Raw genomic sequence first — 15345 nt, forward strand, 5'->3', positions numbered from 1 at the left:
TGTTGGACTTTAACCTGGTGTTGTAAGACTTCTTACTGAACATTATTGACTCAGTTTTTCAGAACTTGTTTGTCAAGTTGCATAACTTGCTACTTGATGTTGCTTCCCTTGGGGAATAGTCTCTGGATCTTTTCTGAAAAATGCATTGAAATTTAATTCCAGCTGGATTAAACTTGATTCTTAGTTTTGCCTATTCATCCATTCAAACCGCTGTGCTGCTGGTAAATTAAAGTTAATTGTGTGGAGAAGTGTGATTCTCGTAGCTTTGATCCTAAGAGCACTGATAAACTTCAGGTAGTTGTGGTTGATGAGCTTTACTTTAATCACAATAGGCTATAAAAATGCTTTGCTTCATGTTCCCAGCTAAGTTAATCTCCAACAGAAAGTTACTGTTTGCCCATTTCCAGATAAATTTGCAATGGAATCTATATAACATTACATAAATACTAAAAGGTCTTTTCCATTTTCAGCTTGTGACACAGGTCTGTAGTCTCCAAAGAAGGTACTGGACAAACGGTTGAATTAATAAATTTTGTTTGGCTAAGCTCTAGCAGGCATGAAACCTTTGGACAAATCTAATTTCACTCAGTCTTGAGTTTGTAAATCTAATGGTTTGTCAACAATATTTGGAGGTTTGTTATTTTCTTGAACCCAGTGCGGCATAATTGATTTTTCAGCTAAAATTGATTTGCAAATTGCCAACATATTGTCCTCTCCTCCTCCTCCCTCTCTGTCTGTCTGTCTGTCTCTCTCGCTCTCTCTCTCTCTCTTTTCCCCCCCCCCCCCCCTACATACATACACACACACCACCACTCCACCAGGAAGTGTGATTAGAACCATATACTATGTGGAAGAAGATAGGAGTTTTATTGGACCTTTTAAAGTCTTCTTTGAATGATAAAGCTCCCCAGGCAGTGATATCACAGTGCTTCTCAATGGCCTTAATCTCCTATTTTTATTTTTGTACATGGTTAAATTTAATGTTTTTTCATCTTCCAGCCCCGTAAAAGGGTTGATGCACCTTTAAACAACATAGGGAAGGGTCTTGACATGATGACATCTTTGACATCAAAACTGTCTTAAAGGTACCTTCAGTATTATTAAAGTTCCCATTGTGGGGGCACCACAGTGGCAGCATTGCCGCCTCATGGCGCCAAGGCCCCAGGTTCGATCCCGGCTCTGGGTCACTGTCCGTGTGGAGTTTGCACATTCTCCCCGTGTTTGCATGGGTTTCGCCCCCCACAACCCAAAGATGTGCAGGTTAGGTGGATTGGCCATGTTAAATTGCCCTTTAATTGGAAAAGAAATAATTGGTTACACTGAATTTATTTTAAAATCTTCCCATTGGGGCTTTGCGGAGGATGGTTTCATTGGAAAATTAAAAGAAGCTCTTTCAAGGTAGGTAACTTCCCTTTGTACCTGCATGAACATTTTCCGTTTTCAAATAGTCTTTGATGCGCTATCAATCGTACTGAAGACTCAAATTGGTACAATAGAGGCTTTATTACAGTTAGATGTTTGTCCTCCGACTGCAGCTGGTAGAATGGCTGATCAGGAGAAGTCATGCATATTTATACGGCTCCTTTGTGGGAGGAGCTAGCCGGCAGGCGCTACCGGCGAACCTGTAGTATAGGTACTACTGTACATCCCCTAATACAGGCACACACACAATTACACAGTGGATCACCACATTCACCCCCTGTTAAAAATGAGTCCGGCGGCGGTGGCGTGGATCTATATACAGAATTGTGAATTATTTACAGAGGGGAGGGAGAAAATATGTGTCCATCCTGTAATCCGGTGCCCGTCAGAGGTTCAGCCTGTCCGGTGGTTTGACGGTTCGCTGGGAGCGACGTAATGGTGGTGGCGATGTCAGTACAGGCGGTGTCGGAGTCGACGACGTCGATGCTGGCGGTATTTGTGCTGGCCAGTAGTTGGATGACTCCGGGAGCGGGCCAAAATCTTCCTCGTCCTCTAGCGGTGGAAGGAGGGATGGACCTGGTGGGGCTGATGCTGGGAGCCCCGGGGGGGGGGGGGGGGGGGGAGGTGTGTGAGAGTGGGAGTGGCACCCGAGGGAGCCAGGTCCCTGAGCGAGACCGTATCCTGGTGACCATCGGGGAACGCCATGTAGGCATACCCTGTCCACCAAGGGGATCGTCTTGTGGAGTTGGACATGGCTACGCAGTAGAACCGGTCCTGGAGCTGCGAGCCAAGTCAGGAGCAACACCCCGGATGTGGACTTCCTAGGGAAGGTAAAGACATGTTCATGGGGTGTGTTATTCGTGGCAGTGCACAGTAGCGACCGGATGGAGTGCAGCGCATCCGGGAGGACCTGCTTGCCAGCGAGAGGCTGGGAGGTTCCTGGACCATAGGGCCATATGGACGGCCCTCCATACCGTCCCGTTCTCCCTCTCTACCTGCCCGTTTCCCCGGGGGTTGTAGCTGGTCGTCCTGCTGGAGGCGATACCCCTGCTGAGCAGGAACTGACGCAGCTCATCGCTCATGAATGAGGATCCCCTGTCGCTGTGGATGTAGTCAGGGAAACCGAACAGAGCGAATATGGAGTTGAGGGCCCTGATGACGGTGGCAGATGTTATATCCGGGCATGGGATGGCGAAGGGGAACCTGGAGAATTCATCGACCACACTAAGGATATATGTGTTGCGGTCGGTGGAGGGGAGGGGTCCTTTGAAATCCACGCTGAGGTGTTCAAAGGGGCTGGACACTTTCACCAGGCGGTCTGGCCGGTAGAAGTGCGGCTTGCACTCCGCATAGACCTGGCAGTCTCTGGTGACTGTCCGTACTTCCTCGACGGAGTAGTGCAGATTGCGGGCTTTGGCGAGGTGGTACAACCGAGTGACCCCCGGGTGGCAAAGGCTCTCGTGCAGGGCACGGAGCTGGTCTACTTGTACACTGGCACATGTACCTCGAGAGAGAGGGCGTCTGGTGGCTCGTTGAGCTTGCCGGGTTGATACAAGATCTCGTAATTATAGGTGGTGAGCTCAATTCTCCACCTCCAAGATTTTATCATTTTTGATCTTGCCCTGCTGCGTGTTGTTGAACATGAAGGCTACCGACCGCTGGTCAGTGAGGAGAGTGAATCTCCTGCCGGCCAGGTAATGCCTCCTGTGCCGCTCCGCTTCAACGATTGCCTGGGCCTCCTTTTCAACGGACGAATGCCGAATTTCGGAGGCATGGAGGGTGCGGGAAAAGAATGCCACGGGTCTGCCTGCCTGGTTTAGAGTGGCGGCAAGGGCGACATCTGAAGCGTCGCTCTCTACTTGAAAGGGCAGTGTCTCATCTACTGCTGCCTTGGCTATGTCTGCTCTAATACGGGCGAAGGCATGTTGTTCCTCGGCCGTGAGGGGAAATTGAGTGGACTGTATCAGTGGGCGGGCCTTGTCCGCGTAGTGTGGGACCCACTGGGTGTAATAGGAGACGAACCCAAGGCAGCGTTTGAGGGCCTTGGGGAAGGGGGAGCTCCATGAGGGGGCGCATGCGGTCGGGGTCGGGCCCCAGGAATCCGTTTTGGACTACGTAGCCGAGGATGGCCAAGCGGTTGGTGCTGAACATGCACTTCTCCTTGTTGTAAGTAAGGTTGAGGAGAGATGCGGTGTGGAGAAATTTGGCACGGTTGGTGTCGTGGTCCTGCTGGTCATGGCCGCAGATGGTGACGTCGTCCAACTACGGAAACGTGGCCCGCAGTCCGTACCAGTCAACCGTTCGGTCCATTTCTCTTTGGAATACCGAGACCCCGTTAGTGACGCCGAAGGGAACCCTAAGAAATTGATAGAGGCGACCGTCCGCCTTGAAGGCAGTGTATGAACGGTCCGATTTACGGATGGGGAGCTGGTGGTAGGCGGATTTAAGGTCAATCGTTGAGAACGCCCGGTACTGTGCAATCTGATTGACCATATCAGATATGCAAGGGAAGGGGTACACGTCGAGCTGAATGTACCGATTGATGTAGTCTACGACCATCCTGTGTTTCTCCCCTGTTTTAACCACTGCCACTTGGGCTCTCCAGGGGCTAATACCCTCGATAATACCCTCCCAAAGCAGCCGCAGGACCTCAGCCCTGATGACGGCCTTGTCCTGGTCACTGTACCGTCTGCTCCTGGTGGCGATGGGGTTGCAATCCACAGTCAGATTGGCAAAGAGGGAGGGAGGGTCAACCTTGAGGGTCGTGAGGCTGCAAACGGTGATTGGGGGTGGCGGCCCACCGAATTTGAGGGTGAGACTCTGGAGGTTACATTGGAAATCCAGACCCAGCAATAGTGTAGCACAGAGATTGAGGAGAACGTATAGGCGGAAACCGCTGAATACAACGCCTTGGACGGTGAGGTTGACCACACAGAAACCCTGGATCAGGACAGAGTGGGATCCGGAGGCCAGGGAGATCCGTTGGTTGGCGGGATGGACCGCGAGGGAGCAGCGCCTTACCATGTCCGGGTGGATGAAGCTATCGGTGTTCCCGGAGTCCAGTAGGCAGTAGGTCGCATGGCCGTTGATTAGCATCATCGTCGAAGCGGTGGCCAGGTTGTGAGGACGGGCAGCGTCATGGAGGCAAGCAGTGGGCAGTCGTCCGAGGAGTCAGATGAGGAATGACAGCGACCCGGGTCCAGCGTTCCAGTCCCGAGGGGGAGACGCAATGGCGACGTCCGAAGGACCTGTGGGGGAGAAGATGGCGGCACCCATGCAGCACAAGTTGCGGGCGCGGTGCAAGATGGCGGCGCCCATGGTGTGCATGTTGTGGGGGCGGGGCAAGATGGCGGCGCCCACGGGCCGCACGTGGACCTGGGGGAGAAGATGGCGGCGCCCATGGTGTGCACGTTGTGGGGGCGGGGCAAGATGGCAGCGCCCACGGGCCGCACGTGGACCTGGGGGGAGAAGATGGCGGCGCCCATGGTGCGCACGTTGTGGGGGCGGGGCAAGATGGCAGCGCCCACGGGCCGCACGTGGACCTGGGGGGGAGAAGATGGCGGCACCCACTGGTCGCACGTGGCCCCGGGAGTACAAGATCGCGGCACCCATTGTGCGATCGGCTGGGGGAAGGGAGCGAATTCGGGCGCGATAACGGCAACCGCGCGGGCCTGGCACACCGCTGCAAAGTGGCCCTTCTTGCCGCAGGATTTGCAGGTGGCGGCACGGGCTGGGCAGCGCTGGTGGGGGTGCTTCTGTTGGCCGCAGAAGTAGCAGCGGGGACCCCCAGAGTGCGCGGTGTGGCGGGCAGCGCAGGCATATTGAGCAGGAGTGGCCCCAGTCGGGGGGGGTCGATTGCGGGATCCACGAGGGATAGGATGGGTGGGCCGCGCGGCGAGCGGGGTAGGACTGGACAATACGAGAATCGACCGTCATGGAGAGCGCTAAAGCTTTCGTCTCCGCTAGGTCGAGCGCGGCTCCTTCCAGCAGTAGTTGTCGGATGGGGTCCGATGCAATCCCCGTCACGAATGCATCACGCATGAGGAGATTGGAATGTTCTGTGGCCGTGACGGCCTGACAGTCACAGTCCCGTACGAGAGGGCCCGCCAGAAGTCTTCAATCGACTCACCAGGTAGTTGTACGCAAGTGGCGAGTACGTGCCTTGCGAATAGAGCGTTCGTCTTCTGAACGTAGTTTTCTTTAAGGAGGTCCATGGCGTCTGCGTAATTCAGCGCATCCTGTATCAGCGGGAACACACTGGAGCTCAACCTGGAGTTGAGAACCTGGATTTTCTGAGCTTCCGTCGGCGTGGGGGTCGCTGAGTTGATATAGCCCTCAAAGCAAGCCAGCCAGTGATTAAAGTCCTTTCTGGCGTTTGGCGAGTGCGGATCCAGCTGCAAGCGATCTGGTTTGATCCTGATGTCCATGATGCAGAAAATCTAACTGTAATAAATTGATGCGCTATCAATCATACTAAAGACTCGAATTGGTACAATAGAGGCTTTATTACAGTTAGATGTTTGTCCTCCGACTGCAGCTGGTAGAATGGCTGATCAGGAGAAGTCATGCATATTTCTACGGCTCCTTTCTGGGCGGAGCTAGCCGGCAGGGGCTACCAGCGAACCTGTAGTATAGGTACTACTGTTCATCCCCTAATACAGGCACACACACAATTACACAGTGGATCACCACAGTCTTGAGGTTTTATAATTTCCATGTGTGCCCACATGTCTCTCCTTGAGCAAGTTATTGGAAGTTGAACCCCTACACAGCAAGGAACCAAGCTTTTAGCAGAGGAAAAGGGAGAAAATTGGAAAAAAACACAGTTCAAATTGCTTTGCAATATAAATTTATACAGAAATGATAACATTAATATCATTAATTTAGTTGAAATTAATGTTTTCTCTAGGCGACATTCTTCCTTTAATATCAATCTGATTTATAGGACCAGGAGGCAGTCAAGCAGGCCAGAAATTATCTCGAATTTACAGAAGACTCTGTGCAAGTACCGAGGAATCTAGTGGGTAAGCCCATCTTAAGGAACTCCCTTGAATAAATGTTATTTATTTTTGAACTTGTGAAACGGAACTGATCCCCATTCCTTCTCCAGGAAAAGTAATAGGCAAAAACGGGAAGCTCATACAAGAAATTGTAGACAAATCGGGAGTTGTCCGAGTGAGAATTGAAGGAGATGGTGATAAAAAGATTCCACGGGAAGAGGTGTGTTGTGCTTTTGTTGATGCATGGTATACTGCTTGTTATTGAGGAAAATGTATTTGATCCAAGTCCTACAGAATTCTGATAAATTCGAATAGACTATACTTGCCATTGAGCTACCAGACCCCAAATTAATCTCTTGTCAACAGTCCCCACCCCCGCCCCTCCATCTCCCTCAGGATCTGACCATACTTGACCCTGACATTTGTGTTTACTATTCCCACCACCACTGCCAGCCCCAGCTTCCTGACAAACACTACTGTGAAGCCCATGGAATCATCTCGTAAGGGCCATGTTTTCCAGTAAACTAAAACCCGAGGTTCCGATTGCTGGTGATCACCAAGTCCTTGATTTCACCATGTTAATGCTGTGAAGCCCAGCATCATAGTGGCACGGTCGCCTAGTGGTTAATACGGTTCCATCACAGCTCCAGGATCCTAGGTTCGATTCCCGGCTTGGGTCGCTGTCTGTATGGAGTCTGCATGTTCTCCCCGTGTCCGCGTGGGTTTCCTCCAGGTGCTCCGGTTTCCTCCCACAGTTTAAAGATGTGCAGGTTAGGTGGATTGGCCATGATAAATTGCTCTTGGTGTCCAAAAAGGTTAGGTGGGGATACTGGGTTGCGGGGATAGAGTGGAGGTGTGGAGCTAAGGGCCGGTACAGACTCGATGGGCCAAATGGCGCTGTAAATCCTATAATTCTATGATAACCCAATGCCCTTGAAGTCCAGTGCCTAATATGTGCCGAATAAAACCTGCCAGTGGTTTTGCTAAACTGAATGCCTACATTGTGCTACTTGTTGCCTCCCATCTTCTGAGTATCTCTTTTTAAAATGAGACAATGATTAAGCACACATGTAAATATGCATCATGATCAAGGTTACATGTGCAAGTTTCACAGAAAAATAAAAGGAGTTCAGGGAATTAAATCTCAAGCGGCAGTAAGAAATTGCAGAATACCGCATCAGAATTTGATCGTTCCATTTGTCAGAAATCAGTTTCCCTCATCATACATGACATGAAATTACTGCCATTCTAAAGCAGCATACCTAACTACTGCATGCGTAACAACAGGAAATAAATCCTGCTTTTTTAAAAAAAAACATACTTCTAGTCCACATTTTCATCTCTGGAGTACAAAGGATAGATAGGATAGAACATACAGTGCAGAAGGAGGCCATTCGGCCCATCGAGTCTACACCGACCTACTTAAGTCCTCACTTCCACCCTATCCCCAAAACCCAATAACCCCTCCTAACCTTTTTGGTCACTAAGGTCACTTTATCATGGCCAATCCACCTAACCGCCACGTCTTTGGCCTGTGGGAGGAAACCGGAGCACCCGGAGGAAACCCACACAGACACGGGGAGAACGTGCAGACTCCGCACAGACAGCGACCCAAGCCAAGAATTGAACCTGGGACCCTGGCGCTGTGAAGCCACAGTGCTATCCACTTGTGCTACCGTGCTGCACTATGGTCCTTGGTAAGAAATGCCTGGCGCAAGCTGACAGAAGGAGAAACAATACTCTAAATGAACACCAAATATCATTTGACATTTCTGAAAATTCTGATTTCTATGTGTTTACTTAACCTCGAGATTTTACATCCTTGGGCAGGAATGTCTACAAAATATTAATGTATTATATTCTACATAGCATAATATTCCTGTCTTTACAAATGAGTACAGTGAGATTCGCCAGTATAAATTTGAATGACCTCAGCTAGCACACGTTCATTCCATAACGTATCATGCCTGAAAGTGTGGACTCGGTGGCATCACATCTCAAGCCTCCGAGGTCGCCCTTTAAGGCATCACTTTTCCATGGAGCCAAATAATCATAACTGGCTTAAATCGCTTTTTTTCAATCAAGTCACCAGTTAAATATCTAATTACCAAAATCAAAATGACCTAACAATGGAAAAGTAACAATAGAAAACCATGCCAACCCTCCATTTATTTCCTGACTTTACTCTTGAACCAGCAAGTCCAAGTAACCGCCCCATAATGTGGGACCTTAATGGTGGCACGGTAGCACAGTGGTTAGCACTGTTTCTTCACAGCATCAGGGACCCAGGTTCGATTCCCGCTTGGGTCACTATCTGTGTGGAGTCTGCACGTTCTACCCGTGTCTGCGTGGCTTTCCTCCAGGTGCTCCGGTTTCCTCCCACAAGTCCCGAAGGACCTGCTTATTAGGTGAATTGGACACTCTGAATTCTCCCTCAATGTACCCAAACAGGTGCCAGAGTGTGACAGCTAGGAACTTTTCACAGTAACTTCATTGCAGTGTTAATGTAAGTCTACTTGTGACACTTAACATTATTATAATAGCAAGGCCTTCTGGGCAACAACTCATGGAGTTGATTGAACCTGGTTATCTGACTGCACTGAAATGTTTACCGCTTTGGTGTAATGAATTTGGTTTAGTCACCAGAGAAAAATACAAACATGCACAAATGTTTGAGTTATTTTAGCAGTGACAAAGCTCATGCAAACCTGTCCCAGGTCCTAGAATTCATACTTCCAGACATCTGAGCTATTTTTAAAAAAAAATTAGAATGAGGAACAAGCACCACATTTTTCTTCCTCTTTCATTGTCTCACTGATGTTAGAGATTAGAACCCCCTGAATGTCATAGTGACCTAACTCGGATAAACATAGGTGAGACAAACGGTGGCTTCAAAATGCAATTTTTATTTCAGTTATTTAAAATGACCATAAGGAGATCTTATGTTTTCTCTCAGTGGTCAGTGTGGAATTTAAAGAATTCAAGCTGCAGCACGTGTAATTAAATGTTACACTCAGCCTCAGACATGCATGTTCACAAGATGCTCAATGCAAATTTTTGCCCTAAGGTTTTGAAATTTGTTCTCTAATTTTGAAAAGCACCTGAGCAGAAACGGTTAGAAGCTAAAGAAAATATTGCATCAGTACAGCTTGTTCAGTGGTACTGATACATTCTGGAAACATCAGTAGAATGCACAATGCTCGGTGTATAGACCAAATTAACCATATCATCACAACGCGAGACAAAAATATTCCAAGACCAGGATTTTTTTGAGAGTCTCAGCCCTTTAAATATTTTAAATAAAAGGTATCAAAAGGACAATTCAGTGGATAAACATTGTCAAGTTATTGCAAAAAGTATAATTTTTTTTAAAAAGCATAAACCTTTATTTTAGAAATTTGAGTTACATGGGAGGCTAGTTTTCAAATGCAACATTTTTTTTGGGGGGCAGGGGGTGGGGAAGAGGAGAGGAGATAAAATACAAGCTACACTCTGCAACTACCATTGTATAAAGACAAAGACAAGGTCAGTGAGAAAGTTGGGCACCTGGGGTGTGTGACAACAGGATGCAAATTTTGCTTGGAGGCAAGATGTACAATTTTTAGGCAAACTTTTTTATGTACTCTGTGTCATACTCTTCTATGTGATAACTTTGTCACCGTTTTATTTTAATATAAAACCATTATTTGCAATCTGCAGAGAAGCTCCACAAGCATCAAAAATACTCGAAGCATAGATAGTTGGCTCTAATGAATCTTAAATACACAACATTTTTTCCTCCCTGTTGCTGCAAATCCATGTTCGGTTTCATCGGCCGGTTTTGAAATCTTGCACCATATTGTAATAAAAATAGTAAGAGTAGACGATATAGCCCTTTGCGCTTGCTCCACAATCATCAACATCATGGTTAATCTGATTGTGGCTATTACAATTTCATGTCTGGCCCCATAACTTTTAAACTCCTTTATCGATCAAAAATCTTCCTAATTCTGCGTTGAATATATTTAGCGACCAGCCTCCACTGTCATACTGGCTTTATCTCAAATCTCCTATCGATAAAAGTTATACGCAGCAACTTTGGAGTCCACAAGCCTAGCAATATGTAATTAATATGGGAATAAAAAGGGCTGATTATAAATATACCAAGATTTTAAAATGGAATACAAAGCCTGTCAAATTATTAAGTGGCCTTGTTTTTTTAAAAAGAAAATCTTTTTCACTGTGTCCTTTTGCATTTTCTCACTTTACTGAGCAACCAGATCATTAAGCACTAAAACTAAACTTTTAAAGTAAACATAATGTTACAACATCTATAAGTTACCTTTTGGGACACTGAAGTACTGTTCCTCTACATTTTGAGTTTTTAAACCTCCACAGATTTGTCACTGTGCAACTAAATGAAGCAGCTGAAATATTGATCAGACTAAAGCCCCAAGAATATCTGTAAATCAGTGCATTGCAGTTGTCAGAATGTTGTTAAGGGCTACCTATCTTAAACAACACTTTTTGCAGGGACTGTTTAGCACAGGGCTAAATCGCTGGCTTTGAAAGCAGGCCAGCAGCGCGGTTCGATTCCCGTAACATCCTCCCCGAACAGGCGCCGGAATGTGGTGACTAGGGGCTTTTCACAGTAACTTAATTTGAAGCCTACTCGTGACAATAAGCAATTTTCATTTCATTTCATTTTTGAGGTTCGGGGTGCATTCTGACTTCTGACAGCAAGGTGAGTCGTTCACTGAGCTGTCAGAGCTTATTTGCCAGACCCTTCCCTCTGACCAATCTAACTAAGAGTCTGTGCCTGAAACATGAACAGACCGTTCACCTTTGCCTCTGAGCTGGAAGTCCCACTGTAGGACTTAAATACATCATCTTGGACAACATTTCATGTCAGTACCAAAGAAGTGCTGAACTGCCTGAGGTGTTAGTGTTCAGATGAGAAAGTAAATCACAGCACCGTCTTGTTTGTTCAGGTAGATGTAAAACATCCTGTGACACTGCTCAAAGAACATTAAGGTTTTCTGCTGCCTTGTGCAAATTTCTTTTTTCAGCCAATATAGTTCAAAACACAACAATATAATTATTTAATCTGTTTATGGCACTTGCTGTGTGTAAATTGGCTGCCAGGTTTGCCTACATAACAAGGGTATATGGAAGTATTTTGAAATGGTTCATTGTACATTGGCAGTTTCTTTGAGATGTTCTCCGAACACGATAAATATATAAATAGGAAGCTAATTCTTTACACGAGGACTGGTTATGCTATTTGTAGGCAGTTGGTGACCATGAAAATAATCTCTTGCATGAGTCACTTCAAGGGGTAAATGGGAAGAAAACACTGTTAGCAAAATCGTAATGCTGAGTAAATATTACACAAAACCTTTTCTACCTACTCCTCTATGCTGGAAGTCGTCATATTGAAGGCTTGGGTTCACCTGCTCCGAAAGCTCCCTTGTGACGAGTTTACAATTTTCCTTTTATTGATTGAAAAAAGCTGGAAACATTTCAACATTAACAAAAGATGTCATCTCGATAGGTAAAGATTCCCAAAAAAAAGCCAAGGTTGCTGAATTCACCAGGTGGGGGAAATGAATGGAATTGCTCAGCCTTTTCTGCAAAACACTTAACTAAACATGCAGGAATTTCACATAATTAAAACAAATTAATTTCTCAGCTGCCATGATCAATGGCAGAGTGTGGTGTGTCTGTGTGTCATAGATTAAGCTGCTTAAATGAACCAGGACTTGCACGTGTGCTAACCAGGCATGAACCATTTGTTTAAGATTAATATTAGCTTACAGTACAGCTTTCAATGTGTATTTAAATGTTTTGAAATGACTTGTGTTTGTTATAATTTTTTTCCAAAAATAACTTGCTAATCTGGGAGGTTATTTGTTTTAGACTAGGGTTAAATATTACACTTAATCCAAAAATCAATTACAGGGCATGGTTCCTTTTGTGTTCGTTGGAACAAAGGAGAGCATAAGCAATGCACGTGTTCTGTTGGACTACCATTTGAACTACTTAAAGGTAAGAGATGAAAGTTCCCTTAACAGGACTACTGAATTACCATTTGCTTTCTTGTTTCTGGTCTCAGTATTTCACAGAAGAGGAATTGTTTCACTGGCATCACCGCCTATATTGGCCAGGGGTAACCTATTTTAACCAAATTTCAGTTAACATTTTCTTTCTCTCTGTTTCAAAGTTTTATTGGTGTATAAACAGCGTAAAAACAGTGCTAATGGGCCCTCTATCCCAGTCTGACCTCTCCATTCCTGGCCTCCTAAACCGTTCCAATAAAAATACAAACTCAAGGAGCAGCTTCTCGGCTTTCAACTGGCCACTTGTACAACCTTCCAGATTTAACACAAAGTTTAACATACAACGGACCTTAAGCACCACTCTTCTGTGGGAGGGCAGGTGCTGTTAACGGAAGACGGCTGCACCATAACCACTGGGAGTGGAGGATATGTCAGCTGATGCCGGCAATTTCCTAATGGTATACTGCCAGCTGGGTGGTCCATACCATTGGGTCTACCCACTTCCCTCCATCATTTTCTTGATCCATGCGAGTCTTCTCCTCGCCTGAATTTTCCATGAGCCCTCCTTCTGTTATATTGCAGAAGCATTTACGCCTCCCCTGGACCCATCTTTTACCTCTTGTCCCCTTTTGCTTTTAACTTTGCACGTTTATATTTGTCGTTTAATCACTTCTGTCCTTCATCTAATCACAGATCTTCCTCTTTGCTCCACTGTCCCCCTTTCTGTGTTTCTTAGTTTGTTACAATTTCTCCCTATTTGAACGAAAGATCATAGACCCAAACTGCTAACTTTATTTCTTCGTCCACAGATGTTGACTGAGCTGCTAAGTGCTTTTATTTCAGGTCCCAACATGCGTAGTATTTTGCTTCTGCTAAAGGGCTTAACATTTTGTGTTTTTTTTAATTTGTTAACAAGTATTTGGTTGGTGCTCATACTTGCATTGAAATATAACCTCAATTGTTGTGCCTGATGTGACTTCTGTTCCTAACCTTAACCCAATTATGAAAAATCAAAATCCCTTGCATGTTAGATAGCCATGGGTCACAACCATGTGTAACACCTTATACATTGACAGCTGGTACACTGATGAAGCATTGTTAGCTCAAAATGGTGTTTTCTAAAACAAACAATTTAAAAAATTGAAGTAAAAGCAAGTAATGAAGTGAAATATCCTGTGCAGTCTCCAATAATTTTAACAGCCTCTAGGTGGCTCCAAAGGAGCACCGTTTCTGGTTCCTCAAAAGATTAAGAAATGCCGTAACTGTGATGATCCCAGTTGGTATTATTACTGGACAAGTCGGTTGCTCTGGGCAATCAAACATGGCCAATCCAGCTAACTTGCACACCTGTGAACTGGGGGAGGAAACGCGATCACCCGGAGGAAACCCATGCAGGCACAGGTGAGAACGTGCAAACTCCACATAATCACCCAAGGCCAAAATTGAACCCGAGTCCCTGGCGCTGCGAGGCAGCAATACTAACTGCTGTGCCACCACGCCGTCCTAAACCTAAAACTTATTCCTAACACCTAAATGAACAAATAAAATGATCTTATTCTGGGGTCTGTTAAATAACTGAAAGCCAAATATAATACCACTCCTGTTTTTTTAAAGACACGTTTTTATGACTCCCGTCTACCTCTTGCTGATTGCTTGTTCAGATCCTGCTGCTTTGCTGACCATGCGCCACCGCCAATCAGCTGAGCATTCCCTTGGGTGCTGAGCATTCCCAGGCCCTGCAAATGCAATGGTTCCACTCACTGTTGAGTCTGATTTCAATCCTCCAAACTGATCCTAATTCCACTCTCCACAATGTGTGCTTATGGGCCTGTAAACCTAAGTTTAGCTCAGTCCTTTGGGTTTACCCATTCCACAGGAGAGTTTTGAATTTGCAGCTCTTATACCATCTGACTGTACTGCCTTGTCCAACACTCACAGCAACCTACAGTCCACTTACATTGCTGAGATAGTGAGACAGAGTTTAGAAACACTCACCGGCATGTCTCCAGTAAAATATCCCACAAAGGATTTAAGTTTCCCATCTGCAAATCTTTACCGCCCCACTCCTGCCTCTCGGAGCTACAGGCTGCAGCAGTGACACTATTCGATTTCTGCAGGTTTCGGCGGACGTCTTGCACAGCCATATTGCATTGGCAGGAGACAGTATTTTCTTTCTCCTTGTTAACTTCCACTTGCCTATGCCTCCATCTCTCTGTTACCATCTCCATCCTCCTTTACCATGCTACTCCGTTCCTCAATTCCCTGCGCTTTCCTGCCTTTCTTCTTCCTTTTACCACCTTTTCTCTGCCCTCTTTACTGTAAACAACCAACCTCTCCCCTTCTATTGCTCTTTCACACACTGTTTCTATGTTTTTCATTAAGCTTTGCTGGTTTAGCTCAGGGGCTGGTTTAGCTCACTCGGCTAAATCGCTGGCTTTTAAAGCAGACCAAGCAGGCCAGCAGCACGGTTCGATTCCCGTACCAGCCTCCCCGGACAGGCGCCGGAATGTGGCGACTAGGGGCTTTTCACAGTAACTTAATTGAAGCCTACTCGTGACAATAAGCGATTTTCATTTCATTTTTTTCTTTTCCTCGTCTAGTCCGAGTCTTACTGCTGTTGCCACTGTTGATTTGACTTGGTAATTTGAAACCTTTCCATAGATGTATTTTTGAAAGCATTACATCTTCCCTGAACGTCAACCATTTGTAAATTATTTTCCAATGTTTAAAGGCTTTCATTTGTATGCAAGACCATGATGTGTAAATTTGCATACAAAATGAACAAACCACTTGAGGACGTCAGCACTTCTAAAAGGAAACAGAGATATTTTAAATTCTCTTTCCTCTGCAATCTATACCATGGGCTTTCTATTTCTCTAATTAGT

The 15345-nt window shown here is 46.0% G+C and overlaps 1 protein-coding gene across 6 annotated transcripts in view; it reads left to right on the forward strand.

Annotated features, from left to right (window-relative positions):
* Positions 1–15345, forward strand: part of fmr1 (FMRP translational regulator 1) — an 80396-nt gene that overhangs the window by 52446 nt on the left and 12605 nt on the right. For 5 of the 6 annotated variants that reach the window (XM_038774201.1, XM_038774203.1, XM_038774199.1 and 2 more), the window contains 3 exons: positions 6368–6446; positions 6533–6642; positions 12363–12449. In XM_038774201.1, coding sequence (XP_038630129.1) covers positions 6368–6446; positions 6533–6642; positions 12363–12449 — 276 coding nt within the window. The remainder of the gene's footprint in view (positions 1–6367; positions 6447–6532; positions 6643–12362; positions 12450–15345) is intronic. The other variant, XM_038774204.1, reaches the window with a different exon arrangement.

This window comes from Scyliorhinus canicula, chromosome 17, assembly GCF_902713615.1.
Source record: "Scyliorhinus canicula chromosome 17, sScyCan1.1, whole genome shotgun sequence".
Taxonomy (NCBI): domain Eukaryota; kingdom Metazoa; phylum Chordata; class Chondrichthyes; order Carcharhiniformes; family Scyliorhinidae; genus Scyliorhinus; species Scyliorhinus canicula.